This window comes from Crocodylus porosus, unplaced genomic scaffold (assembly GCF_001723895.1).
Source record: "Crocodylus porosus isolate Cpor-Errol unplaced genomic scaffold, CroPor_comp1, whole genome shotgun sequence".
In the NCBI taxonomy this organism is placed as follows: domain Eukaryota; kingdom Metazoa; phylum Chordata; order Crocodylia; family Crocodylidae; genus Crocodylus; species Crocodylus porosus.
The window spans coordinates 25,697,766-25,715,215 of record NW_017728916.1 but is presented as its reverse complement, the minus strand read 5'-3'; the positions used below and the strand labels follow the sequence as shown (position 1 = coordinate 25,715,215).

Genomic DNA, 17,450 nt, shown 5'->3' with positions numbered 1-17,450 from the left:
GACACTGGGGAGGCTAGGTAGTTTGTGACTTTCCTCTTGGAGCCAGGGCAGTCATCTCTATGGAAGGGGATGGAGAGATGGAACAGGAGAAGCTAACAGGAAACAGAACATGGAACTGACGGGAATCAGTGGCGTATTAGAGTTACATGGTCTGGCTGAACAGGCCTTTGTGAAGATACATATCATGTCTTTGATCTATTGTGCCCTGGGGGTGCATTGTCAAGCACAAGGATCAAAAAAATGTATATTTGGGCTTTTGGAGCTCAATCCATAGCCCACTGATACTAATGGAGAAAATTCCAGGTGACTCAGGTCCTAGGTAAGTAATTCACCTTGTTCTCTCTTCACCAACTATTTGCTGTGGCAGTTACACCTCATACTGTGAGCTCTTTGAGGTGGGAATTGTCTCTCACTAGGTATATGTGCAGGGTGTGGCAAAGTGTAAATGGTCACAAATAACCATCATCAGAAAATAATTGTTACACACAACTCTGAGCTAATCTAAAGTCATGTTGCCTTTTTCTGTTCCCAGAATGAAGGTAAGTAATTCTTGGAGTTGAAACTTTAGGACCAAATCCAATCTGCTACAATCCTTGTTGATTCAGACCATATGTGAACAATCCTGCAAGGAAACAGTCATTAGAGCTTACCTGGGGAGTGGAACAATGAAGGAGAGAGATGAGATGGTTAAGCACTTAACTGAATGTTTCCAAATCAGGAATTCACTTTCAGTGTTTGAAACACTGAGATAATTCCAAACCATGCAATTCAACATCAGCTTGGCTTGTCTCAGATCTGTGCATGAGGATGGTCCAGCAGCCTAATCTATGTAGCTCTGACAGTCTCCAGGCAGGCTATGATTTGGTTCCTTTCAAGATGTTTGTTAAATAATAAATTTAATTCTCAATACCTGTAAGAATCAAAAAAGGCAAATTCAACACTGATCATAAGATGCTTTTCTGGCTCACCATGTCATTGGACTGGAATTCATTGCTGTAAGATGTTGCTGAGGTCAGGAACTTACCTAATTCCAATGAGGGATTCTACAATTATATTCATAATAAGACAATCCGTGTAGTGTTCAATGGGATCTAAAACCTTGCACTTTAGGTAGCAGAGCACTGTTCAAGATTAGTATAAGACTTTTGGGAGGCAGATTACCCTATGTACATCTGTTGTGGAGTTCCTTGGATTTTGTACTGAAGCATCTACTGCTGACCACTGTCCAAAACAGGACAATAAACTCAAGGAGTTACAGGTCTGGCTCACTGTTCTTGCAACCATGTCTCTGATAAAACTGTGTGAATAATTAATTATTTTAGTTTGCTAGTCAAGATGGAAGGGAGGTTGAAAATGGAGGGGAGGGTGTCAACACCCAGAAAAAAAAAACTGGAGTTTGAGTTCCTCCAAAAATCTTTTGTTTTATTTTGTCTTCCCTTTTTAATTCAAAATATTCTGGTGCTGTGACTCAATACCAGCCTGCACCACCCCTTCTCCTTTCCATGTTAAAGCAGCAGGCACCAGTCTATGAAAGCATCCATGTTCTCACTGAAAGAACTCCAAGTTTGCCCAGGCCTTGACTCTCCCAGGCTGCTGAGTCAACTTTCTGCATATTATCTTAATATGGTCTTTGTTCGGATGGGCACTGCTGACAGTGCCATCATAGCAAACACCCTTTGAGGACTAAAATGAAACCACAAGATATGGACTCTGTTTGCTGGATTACAGGTTCTGATCTCAAAGACGATGCTGTAAATCCTATATTCCACACAAGTGAATGACACTATTTTGATTTTTCACAAATAACAGTGCCAAAATCTGGCTCCAGGTCTGTGTAAAAGAAAGGTGCCATATCTAAGCTAGTACCTTCCCATATCGTTCTTTTGGCATATGATTTAATTGCTAAGTGTCAATACATTTCATTCCTCTAATTCCTGTCAGTCAAGGATCTCAAATACCTTTACAGATACTGATTACAGTTCCTTGCACTGTGAAGCCAGAAAATAACATTCCTTCCTTCTGAAGATGGGGAAATAGAGACAAAGAGAAGTGTGAGTGACTTCCTTAAGGTCACATACTAAATTGGCAGCTGAACCCAAGGGTCCTGATTGCCTCTTTCCTTAACTGCTGACCCTCCACTCCCACATAGCCAGACTTACTACTGGGACTCAGAATTTTATAAAGCCATTCAAACCTATAGGGAGCCAACTGCACACTGTCAAGGATGAGAGTCAGGGAACCAGAGAGTTAAAATATTTCCTGATATGCTGGTGAGCTCATCAGAGCTGGAATATGCTTTGTTGTTTATTAGCCACTCAACAGAACCCTGTAGGTAATATGAAGGGGAATGTATCAAGCTACAAACGTGATTAATTTAGGAAATTGTAACACCAGCTTACTGCACATCTTATTCACGTGCGGGTCAGAGGCACCAACCCTGAGCTGTTAACCATGTAAGTAGGATTGTTTTAATTTTGTTGTATTGGAAAACTGCAGAGAATGTTCTCTGGACACAGAATAGGTAGGCTAGGAAGATTTTTCCTCTGGAAGGTGGGACTGTGTCCTACCTAAAAAGCTCAGGAAAAGGATGTTCAAATGCCTCGTATCTCCTGTTCAGTGATAATGTGACTCTGAACAAGTTTATGAGACCCACTAAACTTTCTCTGACTCTAGAATCTATAAAAAGCCTGATACCACATGTTCCAGCAAACGGTAGATCCAGTTGTCAGGTACCCAAGTGGAATAACTCTGCATTGATTGCAAGATAATAATGCTAAATTTCCATGACTATAATTTAGAGCAGTCTGCTTCCTTGTCATTCTACTGACCCCACAGCACAGCTATTAGTCAGTAAAACTCATTTTACAAAGAAAATTTATATATCTGTGACAGGAGTTTGTGGATGAGGACATGTTCCTAGTTACACGCTGCAGGAAATCTCTTCGCTCAAAGGAATAAGAAGTAGGGTGGAGTAGTTGGTTTTAATATTCTCAACTGCTTTTAAAAGGCTTCATTTAGCACACCTCATAAATGGAAAGCTCCACCTGGAATCAACAAGAGCTTTTCCTGAAAGATCATGGTATGAAGGAAGTGTTGGTTGTTGAAACTGAGGTTGTTGTGTGTGAGGATGAAGTATATGAGCCCAGTGATACCCTAAGGTCTGTACTTTGAGTTGTAATCTAGTTTTTGTAGATAAGTGAGGCAGGCTTGGATACCATCCTGGTGTGGGATGTTGGTGCATAGGCTTGTGACATCCTTGGTGACTGGAAGGGTATTGCAACTGTGCTAATTTGCAACCTCTGCGTGGCTACATTCCATGTACATTGGACAAGCTCCTTCACTGATTCATAGCAACAGATAGTCTGAGGCCATTGGCCTGATTCTTATCTCATTAAACAGCAGTCAGTAGAGGTACTCTGGACTTGAACAACCGTATCTCAAATCACAAACCAGTATTATCATTCAAACACCCATCTTACAAGGCAGCCAAATGCAGGAAGTGGAAATTCATGCAACCACAAAAATAAAAAACAACAGAAAAAAATTGTCAGCATAGCTAATGGCACTGTCTGTGAGCCAAATGAAAATGCAAGTTGTGGCAGAGCACCTTTTGGGTGCCTGCCACTTTAAGGGCTACAGCAGGCAGCTGCCAGGTGCCTAATGAGTGTGGCCATTTCCAGAGACAGACCAGCCAGGCAGGGCCATCAGTTAGCTTCTTGCAGCCGAGAAAACAGCACCATCCAACTCACTTGTGGCATGACACATTCTAGAGGTAAGGGCAGGAGCTGGGGGGATGGCTTGGAGGCTCCTGGTCTTGGGTAAGACCTAAAACTGCACTCCGCTGGGGAAGGGTGGCCTGGTGAGGCTCCTGGTAGCATGGGAGTCCCCGGGAATTCCAGGCCAGTTACCTCCCTGGTGAAAGGTGAGTGTGGGGTGCCTCCTAACCCCAGCCCCCACATCCCTGGTGGGTAAGATCAGACAGGGGGAACCCAGACTCCTGGTGAGCTCTGAGGCAGGGTCCAGGTCAGGAGGAGGGACCCTGGGCAGCACTTAAATGCACCTTAGAGTCTTGTGGCTGCCGAGGGGGAGCCAGAGAACAGCTCCTGAGAGTAGTGGCCCTCAGAGGGGGTGCAGTGAAGAGGCCCACAGAGGGGGTGATAGAGACGTGGTCCTGGTGAGGGGACTGAGAGTGAGTAGTGAGAGAAACCAGCATGAGGGTGCTGGGACTGTGAGCTCTGGTGGAGAGTGAGAGTCCCATGTGAGACTCCGGAGCTTGGGTCTCAGTGCCAACTGCTGGAGAAACATCTGTGAGGCATGGTATACGTGTAAGGGAAGGTCAGAATGTGTACTAAGGCCCTGGTGATCAGGAGAGCAAGAAAATGGGTAGCCTCCCACCTTAGTAACAACTTTCATATTTTGTCTACCAAGGCATGGCAGGTGAGCGAGGTGAGAGGTTATCCCAGAGACAGGCGGGCAGCCAGCGGAGACCCAGCAAATAAGCCACCCTGTTACAGAAGTGTTTTTAAGAATTAATCAGTTTTGGTCAAAAATCCCTTTTAGGGTGGGTGTCTATACTAGACATTTTACTGCACATTAGACTACTCTAATGCACAATAAAGCTTTAGAAGGCACTTTTTACACCTGGTCTGGGGAGGAGGGGGGATGTGCTTTAATTGGAGCAGCTCTGCCATGTTTTCTGTATCAGCATCCTGCACTTAACAAGCTCATTCAACAGGCTTTAGTTCAAGTGCCCCCACCACCATGGGGGGCACTTATACACAAGATGTAGGAGGCTTCTGGAGCATGGCAAGTGCCACACTCCAGAAGACTCAGTTAATGAAGTCTGCTCTAATATGCTGAAATTCCAGTGTGTTGGAGCAGCCTCAGCACTCATGTATAGGAGCCCAGGATCTGCATGTGCATAGCATGTACTGTGCAGTAAATTAAACTAGTTTGTAGTTTGCTAGTACTAACAAACACAGGTACTAGATTAAGGGTACATTAGCCACTTCTCAGTAGCACACATGTAGATGCTGACGTGGAACAGAATGCTTCCAGACAGCCTAGCCAGCAGGGAGCCACAGGGGTTGGGGAGAGTTGTCCTGGCTCAGCAGGATGCTGTGTGCCAGTTATATGGGGGCTGGGACCCTCCATTTCACCACATGGCTGAGTGGGGACACTGTCTGCCAGCCACATGAGGACTGGGAACCTTCTGATCCCTATGTGGCTGGCAGGCATCATCCTGCCCAGCGGAAACAGCTCTCCCAGCCATGTGGGGATCAGGATTGGCCCCAGCCACCTGGCAGCTGTGCTGTCACATGCCGCAGGTGTGGCCCAGCTCAGCAGGGCACCGCACAGTGCTGCGCACTCTTAGAGCAGCTCAGGGCCACTGGGGCTGTCACCAGGGGCCAGCCCCACTCAGTCTGAGCAGCCCTGAGCTGCAAGACAGTGTGCGAGACCATGTGGCACCTTGGTGAGCTGGGCCACATTCATGAGATGCAACAGCATGGGTGCCAAGTGGCTGGGGCTGAGACCCACTACCTCCCACTGCCCCACGCTGCATGGAGGGGCTGTGGCATGAGACTGAGCAGCCCTGACAGCCACTGCTGCTGCTGGTGAGTGCAGGCCATGCTGGGGGATAGAGCTGGGGCTGGGGAGGCGGGGGGGCTGGGCAAGGGAACCACGCCTCCCTACCTGCCCCCCAATGGTCTCCCCCCCCTTCTCCAGCCCCCTACCCCATATTAACCTGGCATGGAGCCAAGTTCCAGTTCCCTGCAGCCTGCACTGTTGCTTGCCCTGCATGGGCAGGCAGCATGCTTCAGCACCAGGGCAAGGGCCAGCCATAGAGATGCTCTAGGTGGTTACCAGAGCATCTCTGTTTAGGACCTGAACCTCTGGTTGCCTTGGGGCATGGTCAAGGACTGTGCCCTGCCCTGCTCTTTTCCACCAAGGTATTTTTTTATACCTGGAGATCCAGGTATCAAATTTTGACCCCACACTGCAAATATGCAGTGCAGGGAACATATTTTGTTTCCAGTGTGCCTCTTGCAGCATCTCAAACTGATTTGGGATGCTGCAAGAGGCACATGTATGCTCATCTGGATGTGCCCAAGGGGTTTTTCTTCTACCAGGACAACCTAAACTCTGAAAGAAATGTAGGGAGGAGGGTCATGTGACTACACAATGCACGAACAAAGTCTGTGCTGTGTTCAAGTAAAAGGAGCATGAAGCCAAAGACTGTGGGAAGGAATGAAAGTGTAACCTGTGGAAAAGACAGTGACATCTTTAGAGTGCCCCAGAGCCTATGCTAATGTTGGGAAAGGGGAAAACAAGAAAAAGACCCCAGAAAGTGATCTCCTCCCCTCCCTACAACACCCAACTGAAGCCAAGAGGCAGAAAGTGCCCTCTCCCTACACACACACACACACACACACACACACCCAGAAAGGGAGGAGGCAGGGGGGGAACCTCTCCCCAAAAAAGAGAGAGAAACCCATGCTCAGGAAAATGTGATAGCCTTGAGAAGGATTGTGGAGGAGCTTAGAAAACTTTAGGGGAGAGGACAACCTGGCTGTAGAAATGGAAAGGTAAAGAAAAGGAGGAAAGAGAAAGGGAGACCCAAAACTCTTAAGGGGCCAGTCTGGAAAGAGCCCCAGAAAAGGAGGAGGAAAATGAAGGCTCAGATATGCAAGTGCAGGCAGGAAAGGGGGAAATCCCAGAGTCTCTAGAAGAAACCCAGAATGCCTGGGTAACACCCCACTACCGAAAGAGAAGCAGGTCCTCCCAAACACATATGAGACAGCAGGAGGGGTCACACTTCTGGAAAGGGGCCCACAAACAGATGGAAGAGATGGGTCAGGAGAGGGGAGAGAGCCTCAAACCCCCTAAGCTTAAACAACAGAAATAAGACAGCTACAGCTCCCCCTTCCCACCCCCCAGCACTTTTTTACTCATGGAGATCCTTATAGCCTCAGTGAATGTGAGAAGTTTGTTTAGGAAGAAGAAATGAGACACTGTTGAAATGGCCGTGGTGCAACTACAGGCAGACATTCGTTGTAATCAGGAATGTGCCCTGCCCGGTTCTAATGACTATGCTGTATTCAAGAAGAGGTGGTAACACTGCCCCTCTTTCTGGACAGGTGACAGCGACGATTTGGCAGCAGGAGTCACGGTACTCCTGAAGGGAGACAGAGCGTGCCCCCTGAAGCACAGAGAAATCATTGCAGGCAGGTTGCTGTAGGTCACCCTGGAAACAGAAGAAGGGATTTTCAAGCTTTTGAATGCATTTGTACAAGCAAATAAAACAGTGAAAAATATCTTCCTTAAAAACAAGACAGTAATGGTGCCCAGTAATGGCAGGAGACATGAACTTCATCCTCAAGGTGGGCAACCGAGTAAGTGGAGGCCAAATGAAGGGGCAAGATAGCTCCTCCCAATTGCTGTAACAGTTCCTATGTGAACACAGCCTGGTGGATGGAGGCAGAGGCCACAGAATCAGGTAGAAATTCACCTGTGTAGACCCCTTGGGCCAGTCTAAATCACACATAGACTTCATCTTCCTCCCAAAAGGGTGGAAGGTAGTAAAGACTGAATCCATGCTGGTCTGCTTCTCGGATCACTGCCTCCTAACAATAAAAGCAGAAATGAGAGGCAAGGGGATGTGGAAACTGAATGTGACTTTTATGGACTATGAAAAGAGTCAGCTGGAGTTAAGGCAGCACTAGTCAGGGTGGAAAACCCTCTGACCTGGATACTGAAACCACATACACTGGTGGGCCAGTGTGAAAAAGAGAAGGAGGGACTTCTTCCAGAAGCCTAGAAGCAGGTGTCAACAGATTAAGTCATGTTGAAAGTGGATTCCTTTCGTTTCTGGAAATACTCCTTCAGACAGAGGCATCGAATCCAAAGAGAATCCAAAAGGAATCCACTTTCAACATGAATTCATCTGGTGACAACATTGAGGGAAAAAAATCAATGCCAAAACATCCAATAAAACCTCAGATTGGACACCTAACAGCAGATAAAATTCAAACCTCGTTCGCTACATTGACTGCTTCGGAGAGAGAATGGATGATGAAATACTCAACGACAAACACCATTATATAACAACCACGTCCTATCAGAAATAAGGGCCATAGAATCTCTAAGAGCCAACCGCCAAATAATAAATAAACCAGCAGATAAAGGAGGAACTACGTGTAACCCAGGTACACCCAAGGATGTGCCCTATTCTCAATCGGATGGGACAGGTAGGCAGGACAGGGTGCTGTGAGAAGGATGCTGGAATATTAGGTGGATCTCTCTTTCCTCTATAGAGTTAGCCCAGGCCCAACATTCTTGACTATATACACTATATTGAGCTGCAAACATCTATATATAAAACTTTTAAATATTAGTATAGGTACAGGTATAGATAGAAGTATACATATAAAGGTCTGTAGCAAGAGGAAGCCTGCCCCAGGGAGGACATTCGGGTATGTACCCGTGCCCTAGGCCCAGAAGAGGGGTGGATCCTGGGATAATCAATCCAGTGAGTTTGTACCACAAGTGGGTTAGCTAAAAAAGACATCCTTACAGAGCCCATTCCACAGAATTAATACACCCAACTATTTATAACACCAGCAATAGTAATGGATACCAAATAGGGAGCATAACTTCCAGATATTAGGCGCACCCTATCGAGGTAAAAGAAGCCAACAGACAACTCTCTGACATGATCTACTATAAAAAAAATTTAAAAAAAACAAACACTAGAGGAAGATCCTACTTCCCTTTTCTCCTCAACTCAAAACCACCATTACATCATTTCCATCGGAACTACAAGAAAAACTTCAGACCCTAATCCCTCCACTACCCAATCCAGGGACTTTTTACCTGCTCCCTAAAATCCACAAGCAAGAAAACCCTGGAAGACCTATCATTTCAAACCACAGAACCCTAATGGAAGAAATAGCAGATTTCACCAAATCAAACTTAAAACGGCACATCACTCAAAGACCAAGTTTCATCCAAGATGCAACTGATTTCCTGACGAAACTCAAAAACATAGACCACCTTCCCAGCAATACTTTCCTACCTGCCATGGATGTCAGTAGCCTATACACCAACATCCCACATCAGGATGACATCCAAGCCTGCTTCAAATATCTACAAGAACAAGATTACAACTCAAAAGTACAGACCTCAAGATATCACCAAACTCACTTCATCCTCACACACAGCAACTTCAGTTTCAACAATCAACACTTCCTCCAGACTGTGGGGACAACCATGGGCACTAAAATGGCCCCACAATATCCCAAAGTTTTTATGGCCCACCCAGAAGAAGACATCCTCAAAAACTGCATCATCAAACCCTTACTATAACTGGGAGACACAGATGACATCTGCATTAGTTGGACAGAAACCCTGAAGTCACTGATTGATTTCCACCAAAAATTCAACAATCTTCCCCCCTCCATCAGGCTATCACTTGAACACTCTAACACTGACATTTCCTTTTTGGACACCGTGATCAATATCCAAGATGGTACAATTCAAACCACCATATATAAGAAACCCATGGGCCAACATACATATCTACACAAAACCAGTAATAACTCTAAACACACCAAGAAAGCTGTAATATACAGCCAAGTTCTCTGATACCACCGAATTTGTAGTGAGGAGAATACGCATGACTGCCACCTCACAAATCCCAAAAGGGCCTTAAGCCAACAACGACACTTCTTCAGAGAGAGAGATCACACTTTTGAAAGAGCTACCCAGACACCACATGAAGATTTGCTGCTGTACAAAAAGAAAATCCCCAGAAACTGCACACTATTAGTTATGACATATCACTCTTCCCTGGAACCTACATGGAAAAAGCTCAAACAACTGCACCCCATATTAGAAGAAGACTCCTCTCTTAAAGAGATCTTTTCCAGAACCACCCATCCTAGCCTTCAAATAAGCACCAACCCTCACTAACCTCATCACCAGAAGTATACTCCTTATGACCCAAACCACAGTAACAAATTGATCCAGACCATGCCAGGACAAGAAATGCAAAACCTGCCAAAACATCTCCACCACCCCCACAATTACCGCACCCCACAACAGAACCACCACCATCCCTGGATCTTACAGTTGCGCCTCCAAAAATGTAATATATCTCATCCAGTGCACCAAATGCCCTAATGGAAAATACATTGGAAAAACCAAACAACTGAACACCAGAATGAATGCATACCAAAAATATCAAAGATATGAACACCCAACTACCTGTGGGGCACACTTCTCACAGGACAATCACTCCCTCTCTGAGCATTACACCTTGCCACACTTTTAGCTTCTCTCATTCCTTGGAGCCTCAGAACAGCAGAGACTCCCTATGCCTGAAGAAGGGTGACTGTGCCTGAAAATTTGCTAAGGACTTTTTTTCCAACTACTCAGTTGGTCTAATAAAAGATACCACATCTACTAAAAGAACCTTGCCTGCCTATGTCCTTAGATTGACACGGCTACAACCAAAAATGCACAGTCATTTAGTCCTTGTATAAACAAGTACTGTATGACTGCACAGTAATGACTGTGAAGTCAGCATCTCATGTAGATGCAGCCAGTGTAAACTCAGACAGCTAGGAACACATAAATATAAGAAGCTCTCAAAGGAACAGTGTGGCCCACTGGACAAGACACTAGATAGGAGAACTCATAGAGCTCTGCTGCTCACACCTCCCTGCTGGATACAATGAGTGTTGTGAGTAGTGTCCTGAAAAGTCAGCTTTTCTGACTGCTGCCCAGCAGCATGTGGGCTACTAGATGGTGCATTCCAGTGATTACAAATAGGCCAGATTAACAGTGCTTGGGATTCTTCATTTTCCACTAAGAACAAATGGGAACCTAGGAGCTTCTGTCCCCGTGCAAAAATCTAATAATTTTATGGTGGAGCCACAGAGGGAACCAAGGGTGGATTTAGGCAGGGTTTGGGGATGAAGTCACCCCCCACTCTCTCTCTGCCCATTAATCCCTGCTCCAGGAATATAAGCATATGAACACTTAAAGCTCCTTCAAAAGGAGAATGTTGCAAAAGGACATAAGTGGTATATTCTAGGTGTTATGTATAAATGAGATAATAAAAAGTCAGTTGCAGCACACCTATTCCAACTTTAATACGTCTTCATCCGGGGTTAACTTTGGAATGGGCCTCCTCCATTTGAACTGCTCTCAGCTCATTCACAAAATTAGAATTTTAGTTGCTGCTCTTTTGAAACTTCCCCTTTTGAAAGGGCTCCGTGCATTCATGGGTCCACACTCTGCAAGCTGAAAACACGCTGTTCAACAAGGAGAGTTGAATTTCCATTCAGGTATAGCTGAGGCAGTCAATTGACTTGACAGATCATTATTATCTACTGGATTAATGTTAATCTCTTCATTCCTAAGGTATTAAAAAATCCTTAATCCTTCTCAAATAAAGCTGACCATTCTTCTGCAATTATTCTATCTTTTATCTTCTCCTGGTAATGTTTTTCTGCTCCCCTCCTGGCCCCTCCCTGCTACATGTCTAATACAGGTGTATTGCTTCCTAGGAAGCTGTATAGAATGAGTAGGTAAAAAATGGTCTGTAGGCCAGATCCGACCTGCTGAGGGATTTGTCAAGCCTGTGGTGGGTGCTTCAGTCCTACCCAGCCCAGGGACAGGGACAACCCAAGCCATGGCACATACAGTTGGTCCTGCTGCCCCTGAACAGCAGTCCCAGCAGTGATGGATCCTTCCAGGTGCTGCTGCTAGACCCATTCCTGCTGCCCCGGCACCCCAGCTCAGCCCTTCGCCCACTGCCAGGGAGAAAACCTACAAGGGCAGGGCACTAGGCTGGGCTGCTGGAATGGGGCCACAGACCAACATTCAAGGGTGGGACAAGATAGCCAGGCTGGGGAAACCCAAGGATCTTGGGGAGGTGACAGCACAGGGATAGGGCCGAGGAAGTTGCAAATTGCTGCCCACATACCCTTGTAATGGGTGCAGGTTCTGGAGGCAGCACTGTGCACGGATTGGTTCATGGTAGTGCCTCAGTCTAGCCCCGTGGTATCATCACACCAGTCCTGGCCCCAGATGCAGCTCCCTGCTCAGCTGTGGTTCCTTTGCATCAGCCCAGCCACACACCCTGGCCATGCAGCTCCTCACCAGTCTCCCTGGAGACCCTAGGATTGCAGGATGCTGACAGCACTGAGCAAAGGGCAGAGTCCCAGTGTTGTGGGAAGGGACATGCAGGCCATTGATTGTGGCTCTGCCTTGGCTCCATGCTGACACTGTCCTAGGGTCCTGGGGTCTCTATGGAAACTGTCCAGGAGCCATGCAGGCAGGCCACATGGCCAGGTGGATAGGGAACTGTGTCCAGGGCCAGGATCTTGGGGAGCAGACAGCATGGAACTGGGGCCAGGGTAGAGCCAGTCCCTGCACACCCTACCCTGAGGAACTGGAGCCCATCTCAGGGGTGTGTGGGCAGCAGATTACACCTCTGCCCTGGGCCGCATGCCCCCTCCCTTTGATCCTGGCCTCGCCTGCCTGTCCTGCTCCTGAACGCTGCTCCCCTCCTGCCTATGACCCCATCCCACATAGAGAGTTTTGGTGACCTGTAACACCTAGGAGGGGGTGGGGGGGTGAGGAAGGCAGGATGGCAGTGGTGACTTGGTCTGCAACAGGTCACCAAAACTCCATGTGTGGCCCATGGGCCAAAATAATTACCTACCCCAGCTATACAGGGTGGATCTGTTCCTAGGGAATTCAAACCTATAACAAATGAAAGACAGGGAAGGGAGGAGCAGAGCTATAAGTCTGAGCTGTGCAGTGCCACAGCAGTCAGAGGCAGGAGGGAGTTGCAAAGGTAAGGCAAGGAGGTAAGTTACTGCTGGAATTATTTCCGGGATTATTTCACTACAGCAGATGTGGGAGGCTGAAGCAGCAGTGCAACCAGGGTGGCCTAAAGCAGATCCACAAGGCTGGGTCTCCCTGGGTAGGGATACTACAAGTGGGTCAAGTGAGTCCTCTCCTGATTCCAATTGCTTGTTTCTGTATATTGAGGGAGGAGAAATACCTATGGACATGGTGCAAGGAGCGGAGAAGCAGTTGGGGAGGCAGTTTCAGCCCTGCCACCACTTGATCCATGGTCAGGGGCTGTGAGATGTAAGGGGAGACTGTTTGGGAGTATTTTTTTAGGGAAAGGGGATCCTCTGGGCAATGAACAGCTGGATGGCGAGGACACAGGCACCACAGGGAGTTTTGGGGGAGGGGTTTCTGTGGGGTGAAGAGCAACTTTGGCATTATGTTGATGGAGATGTATGAGAAGGTTTGGAGCTAAGAGAGGTGGTGGGGTTGTGAGCCTGAAATGCAGTGTCTGAGGGGCTGGGAGCGAGAGGGATTTTGGTGAGTGTCCAAGGCTGCAGTGAGATTTGAATACTCAGAGGAGCAAGGGAGGCCTCAGTGGGGTGTGAGCAGGGTGCTGAGGGATCAGGGGGTATAATTGTTTTGTGCAGGGTGTAGTAGATTCATGGGGGTGCTGAGGGGCCATGTTAGAGCTCATGAAGGTTATGGTAGGGTTTAACGTATTTAGGGTAATATGGGGTCAGACTGAGCATGAGGGCATGTGGATTTAAGGGGGCAGAGCAGAGCATTTGACGTGACAGGGCAATGGATAAAGGGTGATGAGAGGTACTTTGAAGCCATAGCAGAGTGTATGAGGGACTCATGTTGGGGTTCAGGGAGCAGTTCTGTCCACGGCCAGGCTGAGGGGTAACAGCTGTTCCCCACTTTCATCAGGTGCCTGCCTTACCCTGGAGCTGGCAATCAGACCCAGTTATTTTTGTTTTTGCTTGTATCACAAATTGAATAGCATAGCTTTAGGACCCTAGCATATTAATAAATCTTTTATTTTATTTTATTTTATTTTTAATTGGATGAAAATATGCTCTGTGTTATGGCATGATGCATCATAACACCTCCACCCCCATTTTCAAAATCCTAGATCTGCCAATGGAGACAGCAGAAGCCTTGTGAATTGTTTAGTTCAAAGTCTCTCCCTGCTCATGGTCTGGATACAAAGTAAAGGTTGTCTGCTTTTCTGCTTAGTGCCTGGGCTCAGTGGGAGCATCTGTATGAGACATTTACTGTGGAGTCACTTAATTAGCTCCTTGGTATAAGTCTCAGCATCTACATGTGCAGCCCTATTAGGCTACAGTAAACTAAACTAATAAATGCTACCACAAGTTAGTACTTTAAAATATGGGTAATATCCTGTAGGAGAGTTTTTTAGTGCACAGCAATGCGTATGTAGATGCTGACAGGGCCATCTGGGGCACAAGGGTGCCTCAGTGCAGAGGCTGCCTGATGACTAGCCCCACACTGGAGCGTCCTTCTGCCCCTGCCAGACCCTCTGCAGCATACTGAGCTGGTTTGGAGTAGCCCCAGGTTAGCAGGATGATTGCCCAGGTCCCTGCCATCCTGGGATGCTCCAGCCTGGATCAACATGCTACAGTACCAGGTCTTCATTCAAATGACACACTCGGAAACTATAAACTCCAGCAGAATATGCACCAGAGTGTATTGCTGTGCATTAATTGCACGTGTAGACATACCCAGTCTGGCCCCAAGTGAGCCTTGATGGTGCAAACTGAAATCGAAGTACTACCAAAGAAATGAAATGCTCCTCTGTTAACAGAGGAATACCAAACTGTTCTGCTCTGTGGGTGCATCTACACATGACACTTTACTGGGCATTAGACTAATTTAATGTGTAATAGTGTCAGCATCTACATGTGCATGGGACTTACTGTTCAGTAATTAGGCTACTGTGCTGTTTGCTAGTACTAACAAATGCAGGTACTACATTAACGTTGCAATAGTAACTGCATAATAACATACATGTAGATGCTAACCATAAGCAAATTTCTCCCAGTCAGCCTGGCCAGTGGGAAGAGCTGTCCCAGCTCAGCAGGATGCTATGTCCCAGCCATGTGGGGATTGGGACCCTCCTGATCACCACATGGCCAAGACAGCTATCTCCACTGGGCAGGGACACTGTCTGCCAGCCAAGTGGTGTCTGGAGAGTCATGTGAGTGAAAGACAGCATATCCTCTGAGGGGTGGTGGCTTTCCTGGCCATATGGGGATCAGGACCCTCCTGATTCCCCACATGACTGGCAGGCAGCAAACCCACCAAGTGGGGACAACTCCCTCAGCCATTTTGGGATTGGTCCCAGCCCCCATGCCCCTGCCAGCATGCGTAGACATGTCCTGTATTGAATAGCACTTACCTTAGCTAAACAGGAACCACTGAACAAATTAATCTCTTAATTGAGTTCAGCCCATGCATCATTAACCTGTTCTGCTTTATTATCTGTCCTTCATTTCAGACTTTTCTACCCAGACCTTGCAGAGCCTGATACTGTGGGAACCCATCCCACAAGCATGGAGGAAACTGAGAAATCTCTTCAATCCCAGGCCATTCACACAAGTCACACTACCAGTATCTTGTGCATTAGCTCCAGGAGTGAGTCTGTCTGGATCAATGCATCTAGGAATAAGTGGGATGTGTATCACAAGCCCATTATTGTGATGTCTGTTGGAGCAGCTATTTTCCTTTTTGGAATGGTAATCACCAGCTTGTCCTGCATTGGAAATGAAAATCAAAACATTTACAAAATGTGTGGCCCAGCTTTCCTTTCTCTGGGACTAATGCTTCTAGTATGTGGCTTAGTCTGGATCCCTATCATTCGGAAGAAACAGAGACAGAGACAGAAGTCACGGTTCCTACAGAGCCTCAAGTCTTTCTTCTCCACCCGCTGAGGACAGTTGAGGTGCAGCATTTACAGAAAGAAGTGCTTAGCAATTCCTTTCTTCCCATTTGGATTAGCCATGAGAATAAATTATGGTCTAGTCCTACTTTTGGATATATTTTGTCAGTCTTTCTCTTCTGATCTTCTCTTCTGTCTATGGGTGAAGGTCTGCCAAGGTGCTTTACTATCTGCAAGTAAATTTCACATAATGTGCAAGGAGTTTCATGATAGGAGAACAGATTTCTGGAGTTGAGACTAACAGGAAACCCCCTTTTTAACCCAGCTTTCACTGTAGCATTTGACCTTGTATTATATATCATACAGAATAAAAACTCTAAATCTTTTGTTCCTTCCCAACAGCTCTGTTCCTGAAAGATGTTTCACTAATAAGTGTGATTCTAATCTTATAGTCTTTATTCTTGGGAATGACTCTTAGCTATGGGAGAAACCCTACTGATTAGGCAGCAGTACTGGTGTGACTCAGAGTCACAAAATAGTCATGGACAGTCTAAAGGATTTCAGATGATTCGGATATATTGTTTTAGTACAAGATAAATCACAATGTTAAGCAGAATCATTATTATTGTCAGTAACCACATGACCAAAACTCTGTTTTTCACTAAGATGTCCAGAAGCAAGAAATTTCAGATCTAAAAGTGTCACACTGCTAAGGACAGTACAACTGATAAAAGAAAACACACTGACTGCCTCCAGATGAGTAAGTATGTGCCTGTTGCGGCATCTCAAAGCAGTTTAAGATGCCACAAGAGGCACGCTGGTAGCAAAAAAATGTTCCCTGCACTGATACCAGGAAATCACAATATCAAAAAACAAACAACCAAAAACCACTCTGCCCCAGCAACAACAGCAGCTGTCAGGGAACTCCTGGCCATTATGTGGCAGAGAACCCTGGTTATGGGCACTGCTTCAAACCCAGTGCAGAGGGTAGGTGGAGGGGTGGGAGCATGGCAGCTCTCCCAGAAATCACCCCCACAACCTCTCCCAACAAATCCCATACATCCACCCATCCCCGAACAATCCCCCAACATCCACCCATGCACCCCACACACCCCACACACCCCTAACTCCCACATACCCACCTACACATGCCACATGCACAACCCCCTATCCCCTCCCAGAAACCACACTGTCCCCCCTCAGCCTCACATCCCTACTTACCGGGGACAGCGCCTGTGTCTGGGTCATCACTACAGCCTTGCCCCACGTTCTATCTCCCCAGCATGGTGAGGCAGCGTGCTTGGCCAGCAGGGGCATGGGCTGCTATAGAGATACTCTGGCCAGATGCCAAAGCATCTCTCTGGAGGACCCAGCCTCTGGTTACTTCATGGCATGCTCCAGGAGTATAGCCCTTGTTTTTTTTGTTTGCATGGTTTGGGGGGTTTTTGTATATACTGGTATTTCCCAGTATCAGATTTACAGTTTGCCCTACAGGTATGCACACATTTGACTCAGATCAAAACAGGAGGGGCACAATTGCTCTCACATTGTGCTTCCAAGATGCATTGTTTTTCTTTCCCTGAAATAGTTTCATAGTTTCTAGGGTCGGAAGGGACCTGAGCAGATCATCTAGTCCGACCCTCTGCCATGGCAGGAAAGAGTACTGGGGTCAAACAAC

The 17,450-nt window shown here is 46.7% G+C and overlaps 1 protein-coding gene across 2 annotated transcripts; it reads left to right on the top strand.

The window, feature by feature from the left end:
• The first annotated feature begins 2,302 nt into the window (after positions 1 to 2,302).
• PIRT (phosphoinositide interacting regulator of transient receptor potential channels) lies at positions 2,303 to 15,920 on the top strand. 2 transcript variants are annotated; one of them, XM_019536508.1, is made up of 3 exons: positions 2,303 to 2,453; positions 12,925 to 13,021; positions 15,392 to 15,920. In XM_019536508.1, exon 3 carries the CDS (start codon positions 15,447 to 15,449, stop codon positions 15,822 to 15,824), a length of 378 nt encoding a protein of 125 aa, XP_019392053.1. In that variant the 5' UTR covers positions 2,303 to 2,453; positions 12,925 to 13,021; positions 15,392 to 15,446; the 3' UTR covers positions 15,825 to 15,920. The 2 variants fall into 2 exon arrangements, with proteins under 2 accessions (XP_019392053.1, XP_019392052.1); XM_019536507.1 differs by lacking the exon at positions 12,925 to 13,021 and having other exon boundaries at positions 2,304 to 2,453.
• The last annotated feature ends 1,530 nt before the right edge of the window (positions 15,921 to 17,450 follow it).